The sequence below is a fragment of the Lineus longissimus genome, chromosome 2 (genome assembly GCF_910592395.1).
Source record: "Lineus longissimus chromosome 2, tnLinLong1.2, whole genome shotgun sequence".
NCBI lineage: Eukaryota > Metazoa > Nemertea > Pilidiophora > Heteronemertea > Lineidae > Lineus > Lineus longissimus.
The window spans coordinates 1,625,722-1,644,541 of record NC_088309.1 but is presented as its reverse complement, the minus strand read 5'-3'; the positions used below and the strand labels follow the sequence as shown (position 1 = coordinate 1,644,541).

Genomic DNA, 18,820 nt, shown 5'->3' with positions numbered 1-18,820 from the left:
CCTTTTTTAATTCCTGATTATCTCAATCTTTCTTTCCTTTGACCAGTGGTTTGTGATGGTGACAGAGAGGGCTAGTGATATGAGTGTTGTCATTCAGTGGCTTGTTCTACCCGGCTGGCCAACACGGCCACTGATGAACTCCCCTCATTGCATCGGCATTGCTGTCATTCTGACCATGGTTTGCAATACTAGATAATATTTTCACAAACATTTCCAAGCAAAGATGGCCACCTTGATCTCCTTTTTGATCGTTAAGCCGCTTACGATAATGAAAACTATGAACAGCAAATTAGTAGCTAGATTCGATAGCGTGTGCCCATCAATGGTCACTATGTCGTCGATTGGTTGACGGATAATGACATAATACCTGATGCGACACGCGAGCTAAACCCAAAATTACCCCCAAAGAAAGCTAATACACGTCTGCTCAAGGGTCTTAAATCGATTCTGAGATTCTGGTCTACAAAACCTAGTATTCTTACTCAATGCTTAGCCGCCTAAGTCTCGTTGGATTCATTTCCTTCGCTTAACACCTAATGCGACTGGTACAAAGGCCGCACAACGGTTTTCGTTTTTGATTCTGTTTAGATAAAAGAAATTAATACGTCTCTCAAATGGAGCTTGGCGCTAGTATCAAAACCGTGATTCACCTCCTCTTTCTTTGTGTATCGTGTATTTATTAGAACTTCGACACACTGAGAAAGATTTCGCGAAAACAAATTAATTATTGCCAGCTAATAGGCTTATGCTATGGGATATTGTTAGACTCTTATCCTGTGGAAATGATGCGCTTAAATGATCTCTGGGGAGTTTGGGACAGTGTCCGCTAGTTATTACGAAGCATCGAACAAAAACAGAGGCGCCTGTCAACTTCGAAATGATAGAATAATACCTTAATGCCGAGGTAAAGCAAGATCTATTGAAGATCCAGCCATATGCTAAATGTAATTTGTTCATTCTCCTCTCATCTCTGTAATAAGATTATCCATTAATTTGAGGGTCCTTAAATCATGCTGTGGTGGTTGAAAGCACACGCGTTTCCTTACGTAATAAGAATTATCACCGCTTAAGAGCGCTGTACGAAAAGATATTTGAGCAAAAGGAACGAGAGTTAAAACTCTAGGCTTCTTTTGCAAATAAACCGGTTACATCAACTGGACAAATAGTCCTAGCGAAAGGTTAAATGCTATCGTCAAATCCTGAATTTATTTTTTAAGCTCCGATTGACTTGCAACATGGACCTACAATGCTTCTGATAGCGACCGTGTTAGAGGAAAAGAATCGAAATCTACGACTGAAAGATGACGAAAAAGCGGAATAAAGGTATGAAGCAGTTTCAAAACTTCTTGTCAAAAGATGTAATGCGGACCGGAGGTCAACTCGGGAGGTTAATTTTACCAGTAACTTACAAAATAACTACGCGTATACGAAAAACGTTTGTAATGTATCAATGACCTAACAACCTATTTTGTCGAATGTTCAATGTCTTCCGTATCAGTACGATGGACTTTACGGTAAAGAGGTCGAGCACACCTCTTCGAAATTCCTCGGGGCGCACAATAACCGTTTAAAACGTCACACATTGCGTTCAATATATAAGTCGCCATCGGCGAAGCCAGCCCGGATGCGTGAACACACTTGTCACATCAGCACTCAGAACTTGCCCTTCCCTAGTTTCCAATATCATAACTGGTCAATGCAATCATGTTAACATACTTGGATGGGGTTTATCAGCCATGTTTCATCATCAACTCTTAACGGTCATAGCTCTCTTTCCGATCTACACAGAACATCTCGAGTGGTGCGAGTAAACAGCTTTAGGTAGTAGGTGGAAAGTAACATGGGTCGAGCGGTACGCTAGGCGAGTGCCTTACCACTTAGAAGGACGAGGGTGCCTTACGCTTGATACGGTCACGTTGAATCGGTCGTGGAGACCTTGACTAAATGGCCAGTTTTTAGAGCATAAAGCGCGCCTTCACCTTCCCATACCTTTGTTGCAGACCAACGATTTGAGACAACTCGTAGGCTATGATAGACAGCAGGTGTGCATCAGTTGTACTACAAGTGTTTTCAACTGTTCCTGTCCTCGTCGTGAGGAAAAAATATTCTCAAGTATTAGCAGATGGTGACTTGAATGACCATTGCACCAGACCTAACTCTACATGGATGGGTTGGCCAAAAAATATTACCATTACAGTTTAACATGGTGCCCGTGCTGATGTTGAAAAATGGTTGGAAAACGCCCCACAATAATTTTGGACCATATGGCTCGAGACTATATAATTTACTGGGCGGTGCTGTGTCATATATGACAAAGCCACACATTTTCATTTCTGCCTTTGTCCACCTTTACATCCGAACTGCTAGGTCGGTGTAAAAGGTATTCTGTCCACTGGAAAAAGTATGTGGAAAGCATGAAAGTGCTTCCCGTCAACAAACATGTAACTGATATTTTGTCAAAAGAGTTCCTGAAGCCATATAGCCCGGCCTTTAGTCCGTCATCGACTTCGGCTTCATGAACTTAAACCAGTGGCAGGATATCGATAACCATTTCGGTTGAAAGTTGATGAGATTCTGCAGTCATGGTAGAGACTCCTGGTGCTTCATGGTGCAATCATCCCCTCGAGGTCATCGGGTGCAGATCCATCCTGCCTTCGCTGAAGGAAAAGCCTGCGAGTTAGAAAAACACTTGAAATCATACGATAACTACTGTGTGTGGTTCGACTTCATGATTAATGCACTGTAGTGTAAGAACGTCACAAGGGGATGAATCGTTGTCTGCAATTGTCAGGTGAAATTGTACAGGTAGTTGGGTTGATAAAAAGTACCAATATCTATCAATTTTGTAAAGAAGTGTCAGTCGTCTTTAGCACGCAACCAGTCGAATGTTCTTCCTGTATGTAAAGCTTGGTATTAATGTGACGCGCTTGTCCACAGAGAAAACGGAGACTCAAAAATTCATAGATGAAATTCCGTGTACAAATATTTAGATAACAGAATGTCATTAAATTTTCATGTTGTAATCAACGCATACAGTTTAATGATTGATAATAAAATGGTCACGAACTACTTTTATAATTGGTGTTTCTTAAGCCGATTGTGTGATGTGCTAATGTCATTCTGATAACATTCATTACAGACAATTAGCGGTTGTTACAGTGCTGTATAAAACCTATATACGAATCCGGTTATTGACTGCTTCAGCGAACCTGATGACCGCTACGGACAATACAAATATAGCGTGAGAGATCCAGCGAAGACAGAATTACAGGACCCCTCAAAGTGATCTAATCCATGTTTTTCAGTATTTGTTTTTAATGCGTGAAAATCACCATTCCCGCTATATGAATTATTTAAAGCTGTCCGAATATGATTTTGAATGGAAACGTGGTATTACCATTTGGACAGTCACGCTATTTCTTGGGACCTAGCCTTGGGCATGACCGAAGGATGTATCGTGCTAGTGCAGCTCATCGTAGGGGTTCAGAAAACTTTTTACATTCGGCCACCTGTCTGATGATGGCAATGCTGTCGAGGGTGACTGCTTCTGTCACTGGCACAGGTTCTTCTTCAAAGGCCCAACATCTTATCTCTGGAGACAGGTTCATTGAAAAGAATCTCCGATAGTCCCCCGTCTCATGATATAGATGCGGTAATATCTGTTCAACGGTAGGCTGATGCTTGGTGTTGACCCCGCACTCAGTAATCTCTACCATTTCCAGCTCACAAAGGTTACATGTAGCTACTTGTCCTTGGCTTCACCGTCCCCAAAGATTAGCTTAGTGGTGGCGCCATCCTCTTCAATATGTTTGTAAGGAGGGGCATTCAGTTCGACAGCAATCGCACTCAACGACGAAGGTGCATTCCGGGGAAGTGGTTGGTCCTACCTCGGCAAGCGCGATCGTAAGACTCTCACTGCTGTGGAGCGTGTTTTGATCGTCAATTTCCCTAGGGACGCCTTTAATTTTCAACATGTTTAAGCAAACATCAGCTATAATGAGAAACTTCTCATAGCTTTCCTAATTAACCATAAGGGTAATGCTTTGTTTAGTTACCACGCTCTTGTTTGTACTCGACGTTGTATGAGTAACGTACCTCAAGAATGGGGTGCATTTTCCGTCCGCTGTATTGAGTTGGAACCCATACTTTCTAAGTTCAGCCTTATACGGGCGGAATATTGGAACAGAACCCATGTCATCCTTGTCAAATGAAATGATTTTAGACATCTAAAACTGGCTCTTTGTAGCTGGAGTGTTGCCTCCTATAGATTTGACACTCTGGGCTAACTTAATGTCAGGTATTTCATCTAATAGTACACCACCTACGGTTCTAACACGCAATTTCGAAATGTCTCAGTGTTAACAGTTAAATATTGTCGTGGGCTATTAGCCTGTCACACGTCACTCAATCGGCGATGGACAACAGATGAAGATGATAGGAAATGACAGAGGGAGAATACTGGGATTGTTCTTGTCTGACACAGCGCTATCTCAGAGCTGTTATTGGTGTGTTGTTGTTTATTTGCCACCATTATCCAGTTGATAATTGGTTTCCCTCCCAGTCTGCCAACTGCCGCCGGGTATTATGCCCTAGGCTGACTTTCCCCGCGGCTACCGAATCAGTATTGTCCCAAGCCGTACAGTGGCCCCAGTCCCCACAGGAGGCCAGCAGCGTCCTACACACACAACAATGCACGTATTCACCGAGGAGCCATTTTACGTTATCACCAGATCAGAATATGTGAAAACCTAACAACAGACTTTAATGGGTTTGCCAGGTTTCCGGGATATTCTCCCCGAAATCGGGGTACCTGCACGCAATATAGACATATAAACCATCATTGGAACATCTGACAACGTTCTGTCGACATTTACCATTTGCCAGCCATACAACCTGAAAGACAAATAATGAACAGTGAAGACGTTCGTAATTCTGATCCGAATACGAAGAAGAGATGTTTTTTTCTTTGGATTGACGACATCAAGTCATTTGTGACAACAGGAAACGCGATATCCGTGCTCAAAATGTCATCTAGTTCTCGTTTTTGTTCTCCGATCCAAATCTGAACCTCCCTGCTACACATTCGAAGAGATAAGATTTTGTCCCAATATTGGCAATTTTCAGTCAGCCAAACAAATATCTGGAACAGTAGCGATGAAAGTCAGCTCGAACTATAGACAACGAGGCTGATTGGGAATGCATTAGAGCAGTCAAGTTATAAGCTATGTCCATCTTCACTGTATTTACATTAGACATGGGAGTTGTCAAGAATGTTTATGACCTGTACCACAATTTTTACAACAAGGACTTTGCCATGCACCCGGCCACTTGTTGTAATGGGGTTTTCAATTTGTCTTATAAAGTCCCAACCAAAATGCCAGGGTAAGATGCCCTGTTGTAATACACAAAAAGGAATGAAGAAAATGTTGTGTAACAAATTCTGTGATGTATTATGACCATGTAGTATTTCACCATTTAGGACTGGTCCTCTCGTGTTCTGCATGGACGATTCGAGTGACGTTCTTTGTTCAGGCCAACTACTATGTTACTCTATTGTATTACTGATTATGTGCATCGTAATTGTGAGTCGTATTTCAGTTGAGTAGTTATCCAAATGGGCTTGTGTGTTATTTCTATTACGCGTGCTCAATTCTGTTGGAGCTGTGTGTTTGGCTGAATAAAGCAGACACCCATAGGAAACCAAAGCGGTCAGTCGTATAATGTACATGTGTGTGTTTCGCCCTCGGATGATCCATTATGCATGTACAGGCTACTGCAGTTTCCAAATTGGTGTGCCGCGACCAGGGCTTTCACGTTGCTACATTTAGACGGACGCAGACGATTTTGAATTAGTACAACGGTACTGGACGGTTAAGTCGACAAGATCAAGGATTTACGGAAAATGGACTCAAAAATATAGTTTCTCTGTAAGGCCTACTTGAACTGTACGAGACTGAAACCAAACAGGAGCATATACTACAAGAAACAGTCCTTTTACTCGCTCTTCTGCGTAAGAACGAATGTGGAATATACTAACTTTCTCCGAGACCAATTCATTCTATTGTATAACTTGTTTATGCTTTGTAATGCGAGTCGTGTTTCAGTTGAGTGGCTTGCCAAATAGGCTTGTATGTACTTTTAGTAATTATCATTAGGACGTATGCTCAATTTGAGCTATTTGTTTGATTGAATGAATAAGATATGTATAAAGAACCAATGTGTAAAGTTATTTTGACTGAATAAATCCGACAAAAATAGGAAACCGAGGCGTTATCGTTTGTCTTTCGACTTTGAGTAATCCATCCAGTACACATAACAACACTACTCTTTCCTAACCCATACTTCTATACCAGTTAGAGCACGCGTTACACGTCCTACCTCGCATCCAGCAGCATTCGCGCCAAGAATCTGCTAACGCTAGAAACTCCATCTCCAATTTACAAACAAAACTAAACCACCGCCTTCTTTTCAAAGCACATCTGTCCACATGAACGCTATCATGGGTATCGCCGCATATTCATTAGCCCAAAATACTTGTACTATGCGATATTAAGGCTTCTTGTGCAGTCGATCACACTCGCTACACATTTAGTTTTCAACTTTGAGACCGCAGTGCTGGTTGTATATCCGTTGCAAATATCCCAGCATCAATCGGTCAACTATCCCAGCATCAATCTGTCAAAAGAGCCGTTAACGCTAGAAACTCCATCTTCAATCACCATACATGACTAAAACACTCCGGGTTTCCGCTAATCATAATGTGGTGTCACAGTAGGTCATGTTCAAGATTCATAAAGACTTGTAGGCTCATACTGGACTTGGTAAATGCACCGCTGATGGTCACTCGGCATCTACGTGGGCTCCATTCACAATATTGACCACAAATTATTTGACAGGAGCTGTTTCATCGTAATTTTGGCTGACCGCTTTAAAATCAAAGCGGAATTCGTGAAATAGTTAACCCAAGTGAGTTCTGTCACCAATCATCGCCACACCGTGGTAAGTTTTACAGAGAGTGAAATCTAGTAATATTGATTTGTCGAATTTGTATGATTTCCGCAGTCTCAAAAGTGCAAAAAATCGAATTCGACTCGAAATACTTCAGCAGTGTATAGATAGAATACATTTGGCGATATGTATATACGGAATATTTGAGCACTTGCGAAGACTAAATTCAATGCGACCATTTTAAATTTCTGTTCGCTTCGGATACGAACAGGATTGACGGTACTGCTTCTGAGGTGACAGAAAGTATTCGCAACCAATAGGTCGAAAGAGAGTTGAATCAACATGGAATGGCCTCTCTTGCCTCTTGATAAGAAGGTTATGCACGTGGATCATGAAGTATATCTTACATCATTCAGATGCAGGAGCCTTATCCCGAACGGAATGACCATTTTGAGATTGGGGCTCACTCAAAGTCATTTTTTACCCAAGAATTTTTTTTCTTGTCAAAAATTCCGTCCCTTCTTAATAATACATGCAGGAAAACGAGCGAATTAAATGGCTGCGACCAGATCTTATCATCACCAGATATATTTTTAATCAAGTGATGTTTCCTTCCTCCTGACTTCACGACACGAATTTTGATCAGTTACATTCATGTTGACTCTTGACGAAAAAAATTCAATAAACCACTCGAAGCAGTTATTTCATTGATCAAAAAAGCAATATCGTCAAGAAGAAGACAAAAAAATTGAGGCAGTGAGGCATTGCCTATAGGTCTGATCGATTTTCGTTTAGGTTGGAGAACGACAATTATTTTTCCTCCAAAAAGAAAACTGGGACGACAGTGACCAGCATGTAGATTGTGTACAAATTTAAGGGCATTTGTCCGTATCGTTATCACCGCAAATTGCAATGCACTCGTCTGCACTTATCTTACTCGAACGAACAAATATTCTTGCTGGCGTGAGATCTGGCGTAAGATCCGAAGAGCAACAACTGTCCGTGATGTCTCTGGCCTCATTTACACAACCTCTAGTTCATGCCCGCTAGTTTCCGATGAGTCAATACACACATCCGATTTCAAGATTGCTATCGACAAGCCTGATCGGCAAAATAGTTGGACATCAAAGATATTTTTCCAAATATATCGGGACACATCATTACCTACGGCTTTGGTGGTTCCCCGAGCGAAACCCCATGGCTGGTGCTACTTCTCTTTTCTTTATCGATCAAGGTCGATTTCCGATGGCCACTTTCAGCCGCGGGGAGGGCTATTGAACACATTTTGCATCCCACACCACGGATACGTTCTCCACATATACGTGTAGTAATTTGGTTCTGTTAGAATTGCTTATTCCTTCTTACTTCTACTGATATGATCTCGTTTGGATAAAGAAGCTTAAAAAGCATACTTTATGTAGAATATAGCATATATGACGTCCAATAGAGATCACCCTCTCAATCATTATAGATGCCGTGCAGTGAACCATACAGTAGCCTGAGATTATTCGCACCAATTTACGTACACGTTGGGTGCCACAATGTCACCTATCAAGGTGATAGATTTGTATATTCAAGACCCCTACCAGTTTAAAGCATCTTCACTTTAGGTCGATTTATGTAAATAACCAGCCGATTCATTCGCTTGACTAGCACAGTTCGTTGAAAACTTGTCTGTCATCAAATGCTACATGGCTAAATGGACCCCGCGTAAAATTTCGTCGCGTCACATTAGTGAACGTTGAGTCGCTTACAAATTGCCGTGATCTCATTTCATAGGCTACTGCGCGTTTCATATGATGTGTTGGTGTTATGGCGCGCTAAGATTTCGCGTCAAGACGACGATTGAGTTCGATTAGTCGCAACCCCTGTCTTGAACATAACCAACGGCGTAAGTCTTTAAAATTCTCAGAATGGGTGAAATCTCCCAGGCATTCTACTAACAGGATATACCTGAAAATTTGCTCCTCCCCGTCAATCCATACTACCCAGCAATATCACATGATTATGCCTTCACAATTCTTGGCAGAAGTGATTGATGTACAGATTCGTCATCCTGTAAAAGCTTGCAAGGGGCAGCGGTAGCGCAGTGGAAGAGAGTCGGCCTTATGATCAGGAGGTCGTGGGTTCGACTTCCGGCCGAGTCACTTCTTAGTTCCCCTACTGGTCGAGTTCAAGTGAGCCTTGAAACCTGATTGATTTCTGTGGAGACCGGGGTAATAATTTGATATCCCAAAGCGCTTTGAGCGAGAACTATAGTGTCACGGAATTGCGCTATATAAAAGATTATTATTATTATTATTGCACCAAAGTCATGAAAAAAACACAGGCCGACCAAGAGTGTTGACCACCCAAGGCAACATATTCAATTTGGCGATCTGAACCTTGTGTGAAATCGCTGTGTCGGCACATGGTGACTAGGTTATGATATGATTGGATATCTTTCACATGACTTAGTGTATTGCTACAGAACCACATAATGCATAATGACGAACGACTCTTTTGAAGATCTCCGCTTGTGAAATGTCGCCGTTGTTTTCGCCCGCGATCGTAGTTTCTTAGTTCGCATGTAGATGGCGAAACTATTTTGCTACGACACTGTCGATTTCATATTATGAATCCTAATCGACGGCTCAAACTTAGTTTCATTCAAATAGCCAATGAGATTTTTCTACAAATTATTTCTACTTTCAACAAATGTTCTTTGAAAAATAAGGGGCTGTCAAACAACGAAAAAGTTCCTCACAAATCTTTAAACGAGAAAGAAAACCGGACACACTTCTTACATTTGATGAAAAAGTCTTAACGTGACTTATTTTTTTATGAATTCCGGACCACGCGGAGAAGTCTTAATTAAAAGGTGCATTTGATGTTAGCGGCAACCATGCGCGGGCTTAATCAGATCAGGGTGAGTGGGCTCAATAGATATTAGGCAGATCAATCCAAGCGATCGATCTGATATTGGGATTAGTCGCGGAAGTCTGTATTTCTCGGCTATTATTGATTCCGGGTTGATAGCTTTCCTTGTTCCTTGAGTGGCGGATCAGGACGCCGAATCTCGGTTGTAAGGTTCCGTTCGGTATCGTTTGGGGTTATTGGGCTCCGGAATACGAGTGCAAAAACTGGTCCAGTGTGACTAATTGACATTGATTTAGTGCCTGGTGTTTTTTCCTGATCCACTTGTTCATTATTCACTTGATAACGATCTGAGAAACAGGCCGATATGTTTTGAGAGAATAAAAAAAACAACAACTAGAGACTAAATCCATATTGTAATCCAGCTCTGAAATGCCTTTCAAGCAGTTCTTATGTACTGGCAAAAAACTATGGTCGAACATAGGGTAATCGTGCAGATTATTCGCCTCGGATGGAATGTCAATTCAAACGAACACGTTAAAGTTTTTTTCCAAAAAAATATCAATACACTTGGGTGTAGGCTCACTTCGTTGGTTCTGACAGCTTGCACGGTGAGATTAAACATTGATTACATGCAATGTTTAAGATCCATTTGTACACAAATGAACATTTTCAATTGACCCATTATAAGTGCATACGCATTATGTTTACCAATAAAGAACAGCTGTACATCTTTCCTGGGTGGAGAATGATTTATATGTAACTGGTGCAGGGGCGAGAGAGCTTCGTCGGTGAGGCTGGTCAAGGTAGCGAGTCTAATGAGATATCTGCAATGGGCATCGTATTGTGTAGTAAAAGTTCCATAAGAATTTAAACTTGCCCTTTGACAGTTTTAAGGAACCAACCCAGCGGCTTTACGGAGTGTGAATATAGTTGCCGCATTGTTTCTTCAACCAAATTCCACTTTGTCTGCCAAGAACCAGGACCAAGATCCCTTTGACACACCTTCTCAACAGCACCAGTCAGATTATCCCTAGATTTACCGATTTCAAGTCAGGAATATGACGGAACGGTTAAGGCTTTTCTTGTAAGCCTGATTATGTGTTCAGTGGTCATACGACGGCCCTGCAAATACCCTCCGTCTCGAAATATTACCAGCAATATGAACTAATGAGCATGATCTGCAGAAGTACACCGTGTTTCACGGCATGAACCTATTTCGCGTGCTAATTAAAAGCTACGTATAGCAAAGCTACCGTTGAGCTACTCTCTGGCACTAGCCACGGTTATAATCAGATCAGGTTTTGGAAAAATTTCGGAAAATCAGAAATTGCTGATACGTTACACAAAGAAAGGGGTGAACGTCTAGCTAATTGCATGTATACACGAATAAGGATACAAAGACGATTTCCTTTTATTTGTAATGCAATCTGTTCGATTACAAAATTTGTAATTCGTAGTCGTAGTTCGTGAGCCATGTGGAACCTCACTGGCATCACCATGACTTCTGAGCACTGAATACCAGCGACCAATCTCAACGTGACTCTGAATTATTATGAACTTGTTGGGTTTGAAGGGGGTAGTGATCTAATCTCTGAAGATCAGCATACAAAGCCGACGCTAGAGCCCACACGCTATGTATAATATACGTAGCGTGCGGAACTGAGCATTAAATTCATAATATCAGTCGTCACAATATACAAATTTAAGCGGTGGAGCTTAGTTTCACATGTTTATGATTATAATTGATACGTGCCCATGTATTTGAATGACCACACTTTCGAGAAAACAAGTCACATCGACAAATGTCAACTTTGTTTCAAATCGTATTATTCTTTCCTAATGTTGTGCTGAATGAGAAACCCTTTCCACGTAGGCCTCTCATTTTTTTTATTAAAATCAACTGTATCGCTTTTGTAAATCTTTGATAATCGGCTTAAGCTGCACTTATGTTTGAACTCCTACGCTTAAACTAGGTAAACCTAACGGAAAAGGCATGAACAGGCGTGTATTAGCTCTCAGTACATTATCATGCATAGGAAGAAACGTTCGTTTGTCAAACTTAGCTTTATATTTTGCGAGAGCATACCACAGCAACTGGCCTGTGCTGCCATTCAATTCCAGCTGCTCCATGCAATGTGATTTCCATTCCGTTCCGAGATCACATGTAACCACGGATGCTATTGGCTATTGCGCGTTGTAGTGATACCAGTACAGCGAGCCTTTGCTCTCGGGGATAGTCGATGGCACAGTGAACGTTACAATGTCGATATGAAGTGCTATACGGGATTTCTTTGTATATGGTATGAGCAAAATTAAATCTTGTTGTACAGACGATAAATTTCATGGAAACGGAGTCGTGCTGTCATTTCTGCTATGGAAGGAATTACCAGTTAACTGGCGCCTCCATTGGCGTATAACGCGTCCACTGTATATATGGATATGTAAGCGCCCAGCGTGGATAACTGGTGTATCATGGTGTTTTCTCTAGCGATTTTGTTGCATCCATTCGATTCTCCATCATGACATTGCTCACATGTTTGAGCTCTCTCCTGGTTCTTATTTCCCTGGTAGCTAAAGGTAAGACCCACTCTTGTACCATTCAATCTCATGATTTCAGAAAATGGAGCATATCTATTATGACATTCGTATAGCGTTTGTCGTATCGTTCTGGCCAAAGGTACTTAATTAAACCGGGGAATTTGACCTGATTACATTTACCAAAATATAGTAGGGTTGCACAACTCTAAATCATCCTTCGGGCCTTACCGGTGCTCTTTCACGGTATCAAATAAAGCCGGTCAACTCATGAACTCGGACTACGGCTGCCCAGGCCCAGGGTTAAGTGACATTACCATTTGTGATCACACACAGGAGGTCAGCTGATTACCTTTAGACAGATCTATCTGAAAAACACACGATTGCTTAAAAAAATTCGAATTGCGTAAATACATACTGAATGTAAACTTTAGCATTTCCGTTGTGTAGACAGACATACAAATATATAATGTAAACCAAATTTCAGCAAAGTTGCATGCTTACAGTACGGCATTGTACTGCATTACTTTTTTTCCTGAACCCGGTGTATGACTTAGATATACAGGAAAGAAGATGAAGCCATAGGAAACTCACGAGTTTTCTCCAAGACTAATTGAGCGGAGTTTTACCATGACTCATATAGTCAGTATTACCATTGCATACATATATAGCTGGAGAATCAGCCAACACTGTTTATCGACCCAAGTTATCCTCTTCAGCGCTCTAATATTAAACAAGTGAAGTAAATCATCCCGTATGATAATAAAACATAACGGCATAGAAACATGGAGTAATATCAACCATTGATGTTATTTATGCATATTACATGTAATAACGGTGTTTGTATTGTCCTGATTGTTGATTCTGATTTCTCTTTTCCATCGTTTGCAAAAGGGAAAGCGTTGTCGTAATAGATATCATGTAGATATACTAAACTCTTCTGAACCTTGCCATTGTGTACATCGGATGTGTACATCAAATCTCTAAAAGACTGATACCAATCCTATACAAAAAACCACCCAGGTTTGCTTTTTCGTGACTGGTTGCGGAAACATATATCCTAGTACATTAGTACATCGCATTCTATTATAATCCTATTCATGTATGCAACCAGCATGTTCAACAAATAAGTCATGTACAAGTCCGCAGCCAAAAACATGCACAAGACACTCCTAGGCCTAATTTGGAATGCCCCTGAATGAGTTTGAAAATAAAAAAGAAACGACCTTTCTTTGACCAATGCTACGTAAATACTCGTAGATTTGCTATCAAAATATTTGACAATACAATGCCATTACAAATAATTTCCGTATGCATAACATATTTACGCATTGTGTACATTACATGGGCGTGCATTGAAATTGGATCACGTTCATAAGCTTAAATGAAAACACAGACACCAATAGGAGTCAAATTATGACATATTTTAAGAATCTGATTACTACTGACCCACAACTGCATTCAGGTACAATTTACACTCATGTCGGAGACCTGCGCCCGCACCTCGAAAGCACTTGATGTTACTCATGTAACCATGCATTGGTCGGGAATGAAAACCCAATGCTTTCAATACCTCGTGTACTATATATCAATTCGATTCAAGTCGCTGAAATCAGCTGTGCCCGTAAACGTAGAAATGTACACCAGGCATAGCACAAGCACATCATCAGTGCTATCCATTCATGACAGGAAAATTCGATTGAATGAGCTCAGCTATATTGGCTAGACTAATGATTAGACGCGATACTTGAACCAATCATTAATCACCTGAGCGTTTTGTGATATCCCACGGTTGCAATACATGAATGGGAATAAATTGGAATCGTAGAAACGGGATTTGTCATCGTTGTTGCAGCATGCAGCCGCTGACTTGTCCTGGTCGGTGTTTCTAAGCAATAAGTAATTTTACAGGATGCCATGCTTTTTTAGACTGAAGTAAGAATAAAAAGTGAAATCAGTTTGCACTAAAGATGCATACCAATCATTGATATGTACATGTAGCATGACAATGGTATCATCGACAAAAAAGTGATTGTCCTCCAGGCATTTTGGCAGAGGTAGAAGTTGGATGATATTGAATGACCATGATAACATTCAACAAGTTTTCCTTGACTGTCAGAATGGAGTAAAATCACATGTCGATGCTAATTTGATGTTTTTTTACGATAGAAATTGATACCTTATTGTCAGTAATAGTTGTATCACCTAACACCGCGAGGGTGGAGCTTTCGTTTTGCCCAAAACCTCGCCTACCGGTTTTGTTTTGGACTTCACCCGCGGGATGTTTGGCGAGGGAACAATATCTCCAGCTCCTCGATACAAGTTAACTTCTGGGCTTTTCATTCGGCTTCCTCACCCATTCTCTGCAACAAGGTCAAGGGATAGGCAACAGCTTCGCCATTTATACTGACCAGGGGTAACTCCTACCTATTGTTATGCGATTATTCACGTTTATAGGTGTTTCGTCTTCTCGTTATGTATGGGGTTATGTAATGCTGAACCTCTGACAGCAAGTTATAACTGAAACAATGGCGCGTTCCCCGCGCAACGATGTGTTGCTAAAGTGCCCTTAATACTAATCATATGTTCCTGATGATCGCCATTTAGTGCCTATTCTTGCATGGACACCGAAACCATGAAGGCTAGCATTGAGAGCCAGGCTTTCGCGTTAATATCGCTATTGGCCATAATTTGCCTGATTTATCCCATACAATATGACAAACGCAAACTGATTATACGATTGGAGATTCACTTACTGAATAACCCAACATCACCCTTGCAGTACAATATGGGCTTTTTGATATGAAGAGCACGTGCAATGGTGGTACGACTGCGTTTTGTTATGTCAGTGACTTTAAGTGGTACGACGATGGCACATTGGCGTTAACTGTCCTCTTAATGGTCTCTATTGACTACTTGAGGTTCTTTACAAGAGCACAGGGTTGGCAGTCTGTCGGATGATGCTTGTGCCAAACGGCTTCCAGTAGCTGATGAACACGTCAACATTGGATCACTGATCACGTTTGCAGTCATTTAGTGTTTTCCTGCGACGAGCATACATTCGTGCCTGTAAAAAATACATGATTGGGAGAAAAAGCTGCACTTAAGCCAGATCGATGAAATTGCTGGTGCAGGATTCTGGCGATGCATTCGAATTTGTAATTTGGTATCAATTGAAATTGATGTACTTTTCACACTTTCGGAATTTGACTTCCTTCTCACGAGACTGGTATTCTTACCAAAATACCATACCATTGCACATACTCAGTTGACTTTGTACTGGTGCTTGTCAATGACTGTTTTGAATAGAAAAAGAAGTTGATTTGCTTCTCAAGGAATGTCTCCTCAGGATTTTCCACCCAGGTGTGCATTCCCAACCGTAAAACATTAGACATCCACACCAGCCAGTTAACGGATTATACATTTCCTCTTACAGTAATACAGGCAACCTGGCTGGTTTTTCTAAGATCCAACTAAATCCTTAACGTGTTTGTTGAAGAGATCTTCTGACGAGAATGCAGATACAGCTATTACAAACCTCACCTTGGGCATTAGCCTGCCGTGTAACTAACTGGCTGGGTTTCGATTCAATGCATGATGAATGGCTCAGGAAAATCGTTATGCAACATTGAGGCTACTAAAGTATTGTAACAAATTTCCCAAGCAATGTACATAAACGAAAATAATAGTAGCAATACAGATACGATACAGATACAAACTATTGCTTTCCGATACTCATGAACTCCCTCCGTGGAAGCGAGAATATGCTTTTTTCCCAGTTTTGCGATAACATTTGGCTAATCACTAGCGATATAACATACAATCTGATTCACCCAAGACTCTCCAGGAGTTGTGTCACATTATTTATCTTGTAATGTTGGGTATGAGACACGAATGTGTTAGATAATGCCTTTTTTCCCCATTGAGTCATGAGAATGAAGGTCAAAGAACTGCACAGCGGGTATTGATTATAATCTGCTGCCAAAGTGAGATCGATTCCAAGTTGTATTTGTCATAGTGGTTGCTTCAGGCGTACGTCTCGAGCCAGAAACTGAGACTGTCTAGACTTACATGATACATAATGGCTCGATACAGTAGTTGTATTGACTCTTGTCATTTAAGCCTCTTCCTGGATTTCCCTTTTCATTTAAGCATTCCTCCTAATGCCTGTAACGAATAATGTCAGTGTCGTGTGCGTACGGTATTGTGTCCCTTTTACACCTGACGATGTACATGATTTGGCGTCTCACTTCCAAAATCTATCGATGTTGATAACATTGATACGCCATTAACCTCAATTGGTTGCCAAAATTACGTACAAAGTATATACCGGACGTACAAAATGTATACTCAACAGTGCGGGTGCAGTCAGCAGTTCAGTGCTTCTTTTTCATTACTCACTAATGTTGTTGATATGCGAATGCTCGACCTGTAAGAGAAATGAATATTTCGTGCAATGTACATAGCTCCAAGTATATTTTATTCCAGGGCTTTGCATTATGAATATATCGATGACATTGTTATGCTGCCAATGTTTTTATCTCGCTGGAAGTGGAATTGGTAATCAGATCGAGGCACATACTGATAGCATATACAGACATATGAAGATAAGTTCGGAAAAGTGTTTTTAGACTTTTAATTTGCATTGCGCTGTCTGGTCACAGGGCGCGGCAGGGAATCCATAATGAGATCTGATGGAAATATGAAGTCATATTAACCCTATTCAAAAAATGTATATAAGTCACGTTTGATCGGTATCTTAGTTTGTTCCTCAGTCGCATTCTGTAGATTTGCTTTATAGCCAACTTGTCCCTGTGTTGAAAAACTAAGCAATAACTCATAATGCAATTGAACTTAACATCTCATTGTGCCCCCCTACCTTCAACTCTGCCTTGCGTTCCTGCAGTGACTAGCCGAAAAATATCGATCTCAAATTCTCGCCCAGAGGGCTTATAATTTGCTTGCTCATATCAAGCAATGGTTTGGAATACCACGAGACGTCCAGGTATCGAACTTGACACCATTTGTACCAGAGGTAGGTACACTTGGCACCAGACATGTAGTACTCTACCAGCGGTGCACGACACTAATTGGATGTCGATCAAGATGCATTGAAATGTATCGAAACCAATGTTACCCATTGTCTCGGTATCTATATCACTCAAACCAAATTGTGGACTTTATCAACATTTCAATGGCACTTTTCACTTTTTTGATACCCAGTTACATAGTTGGTGTTCAAAAGATGATCTGGTGTAAGTATCTTGACACTGCCTGAACTCATACCAATAGATCGGCAAGAAGTCATGTCTATTAATGCCATAATTCTGTAGGTCGGCCTCTACAATATTGTTATGTGCGTGTTTATTTACCTTAAACAAATCAATGTGTACATAGTACACATAATTACAGAGCCAAACAACAACTGTATCCCAAAATGAATAAAGCATAACCGACTATTCAAAACGCATATATTGGAATTTGAGTGTGTGGTGTTGACTGACGAGTTTCCCAAGCAATCTATACTCCGCTGTTTGTCTACGCCATCTTGTATGGTGAGAGGTATTGAAATGTACGCGCGGGTGCAGTGCTTCTGTACTTGACATACATGTGGTCTCTCCGCTTCCAGTTGGAGTGTTGGCAAGTATACAACACTCCTGGAAGCCACAGTAAAGGAGGTATAAAGAAGCTGTATGATATCAGCTTAGATGTCTTTGGGTGTGCGCCGTTCTTGTAATCTCCACATTTCTGACAACAGCGCATCAGAAATGTGGAGATTGCAAGAACGGCGCAGACTCTTAGTTGCATTTTAGAACTTTGAGTTTGTGACGATTATGTAGATACATTAATTGTAAATCAACACAAAATTTAAGGACGACTAGCAATTCAGATATTATAATCAAAGTCATATTACAGGTCCACAGAAAAAGCTAACAAAGTCACAAATTAACCACGTTAACCAGAAACTTGGTAAGAAGATTGGAAGAAGTATTTTCAGACTGTCTCTGTTCTCCAACAGTCAATTGGCAGTAATAAACGACGGTGTGGTTGTCGTATCACTTTGCCTCAAAAGGAGACTGGGCGATAATAAAGGTGCTCAAAGACGACCACCGGAAAGTCGGAGCTCGAATCAAAGCGGCGGATTCATAAAATATACAGATGGCCTTTAAAAACGCGAATAATGATGCCGTCGATATAAAGCTCATCCTTAGAGGCACGAAATCGAAGCCGACCTACTTTGACGTCGTCTGGATTGTGAACAGGTGTACCATTGCAGCCAGAATGAGTCTAAGTGCCAGCAACATTACTTGGCTGACTAGCATTTGGAATTCGAAGAAGTCGTCCAGAAAGTGAAAAAGTGCTGGACCAGGTAGAAGTCTTCTAGAATGAGTCTGAGTGCATAGCACTGCAACACTACGTCCAAGAGAAGCGAAAGTGTTTATTTTGTTGTGAAATTCGTAGCATTCGTTTGGCATGT

At 41.0% G+C, this 18,820-nt stretch overlaps 1 protein-coding gene across 1 annotated transcript in view; it reads left to right on the top strand.

Annotated features, from left to right (window-relative positions):
* The first annotated feature begins 12,002 nt into the window (after positions 1–12,002).
* Positions 12,003–18,820, top strand: part of LOC135500665 (acetylcholine receptor subunit beta-like 1) — a 102,717-nt gene continuing 95,899 nt past the window's right edge. The window contains exon 1 of the mRNA XM_064792273.1: positions 12,003–12,384. Coding sequence (XP_064648343.1) covers positions 12,327–12,384 — 58 coding nt within the window. The 5' untranslated portion in view covers positions 12,003–12,326. The remainder of the gene's footprint in view (positions 12,385–18,820) is intronic.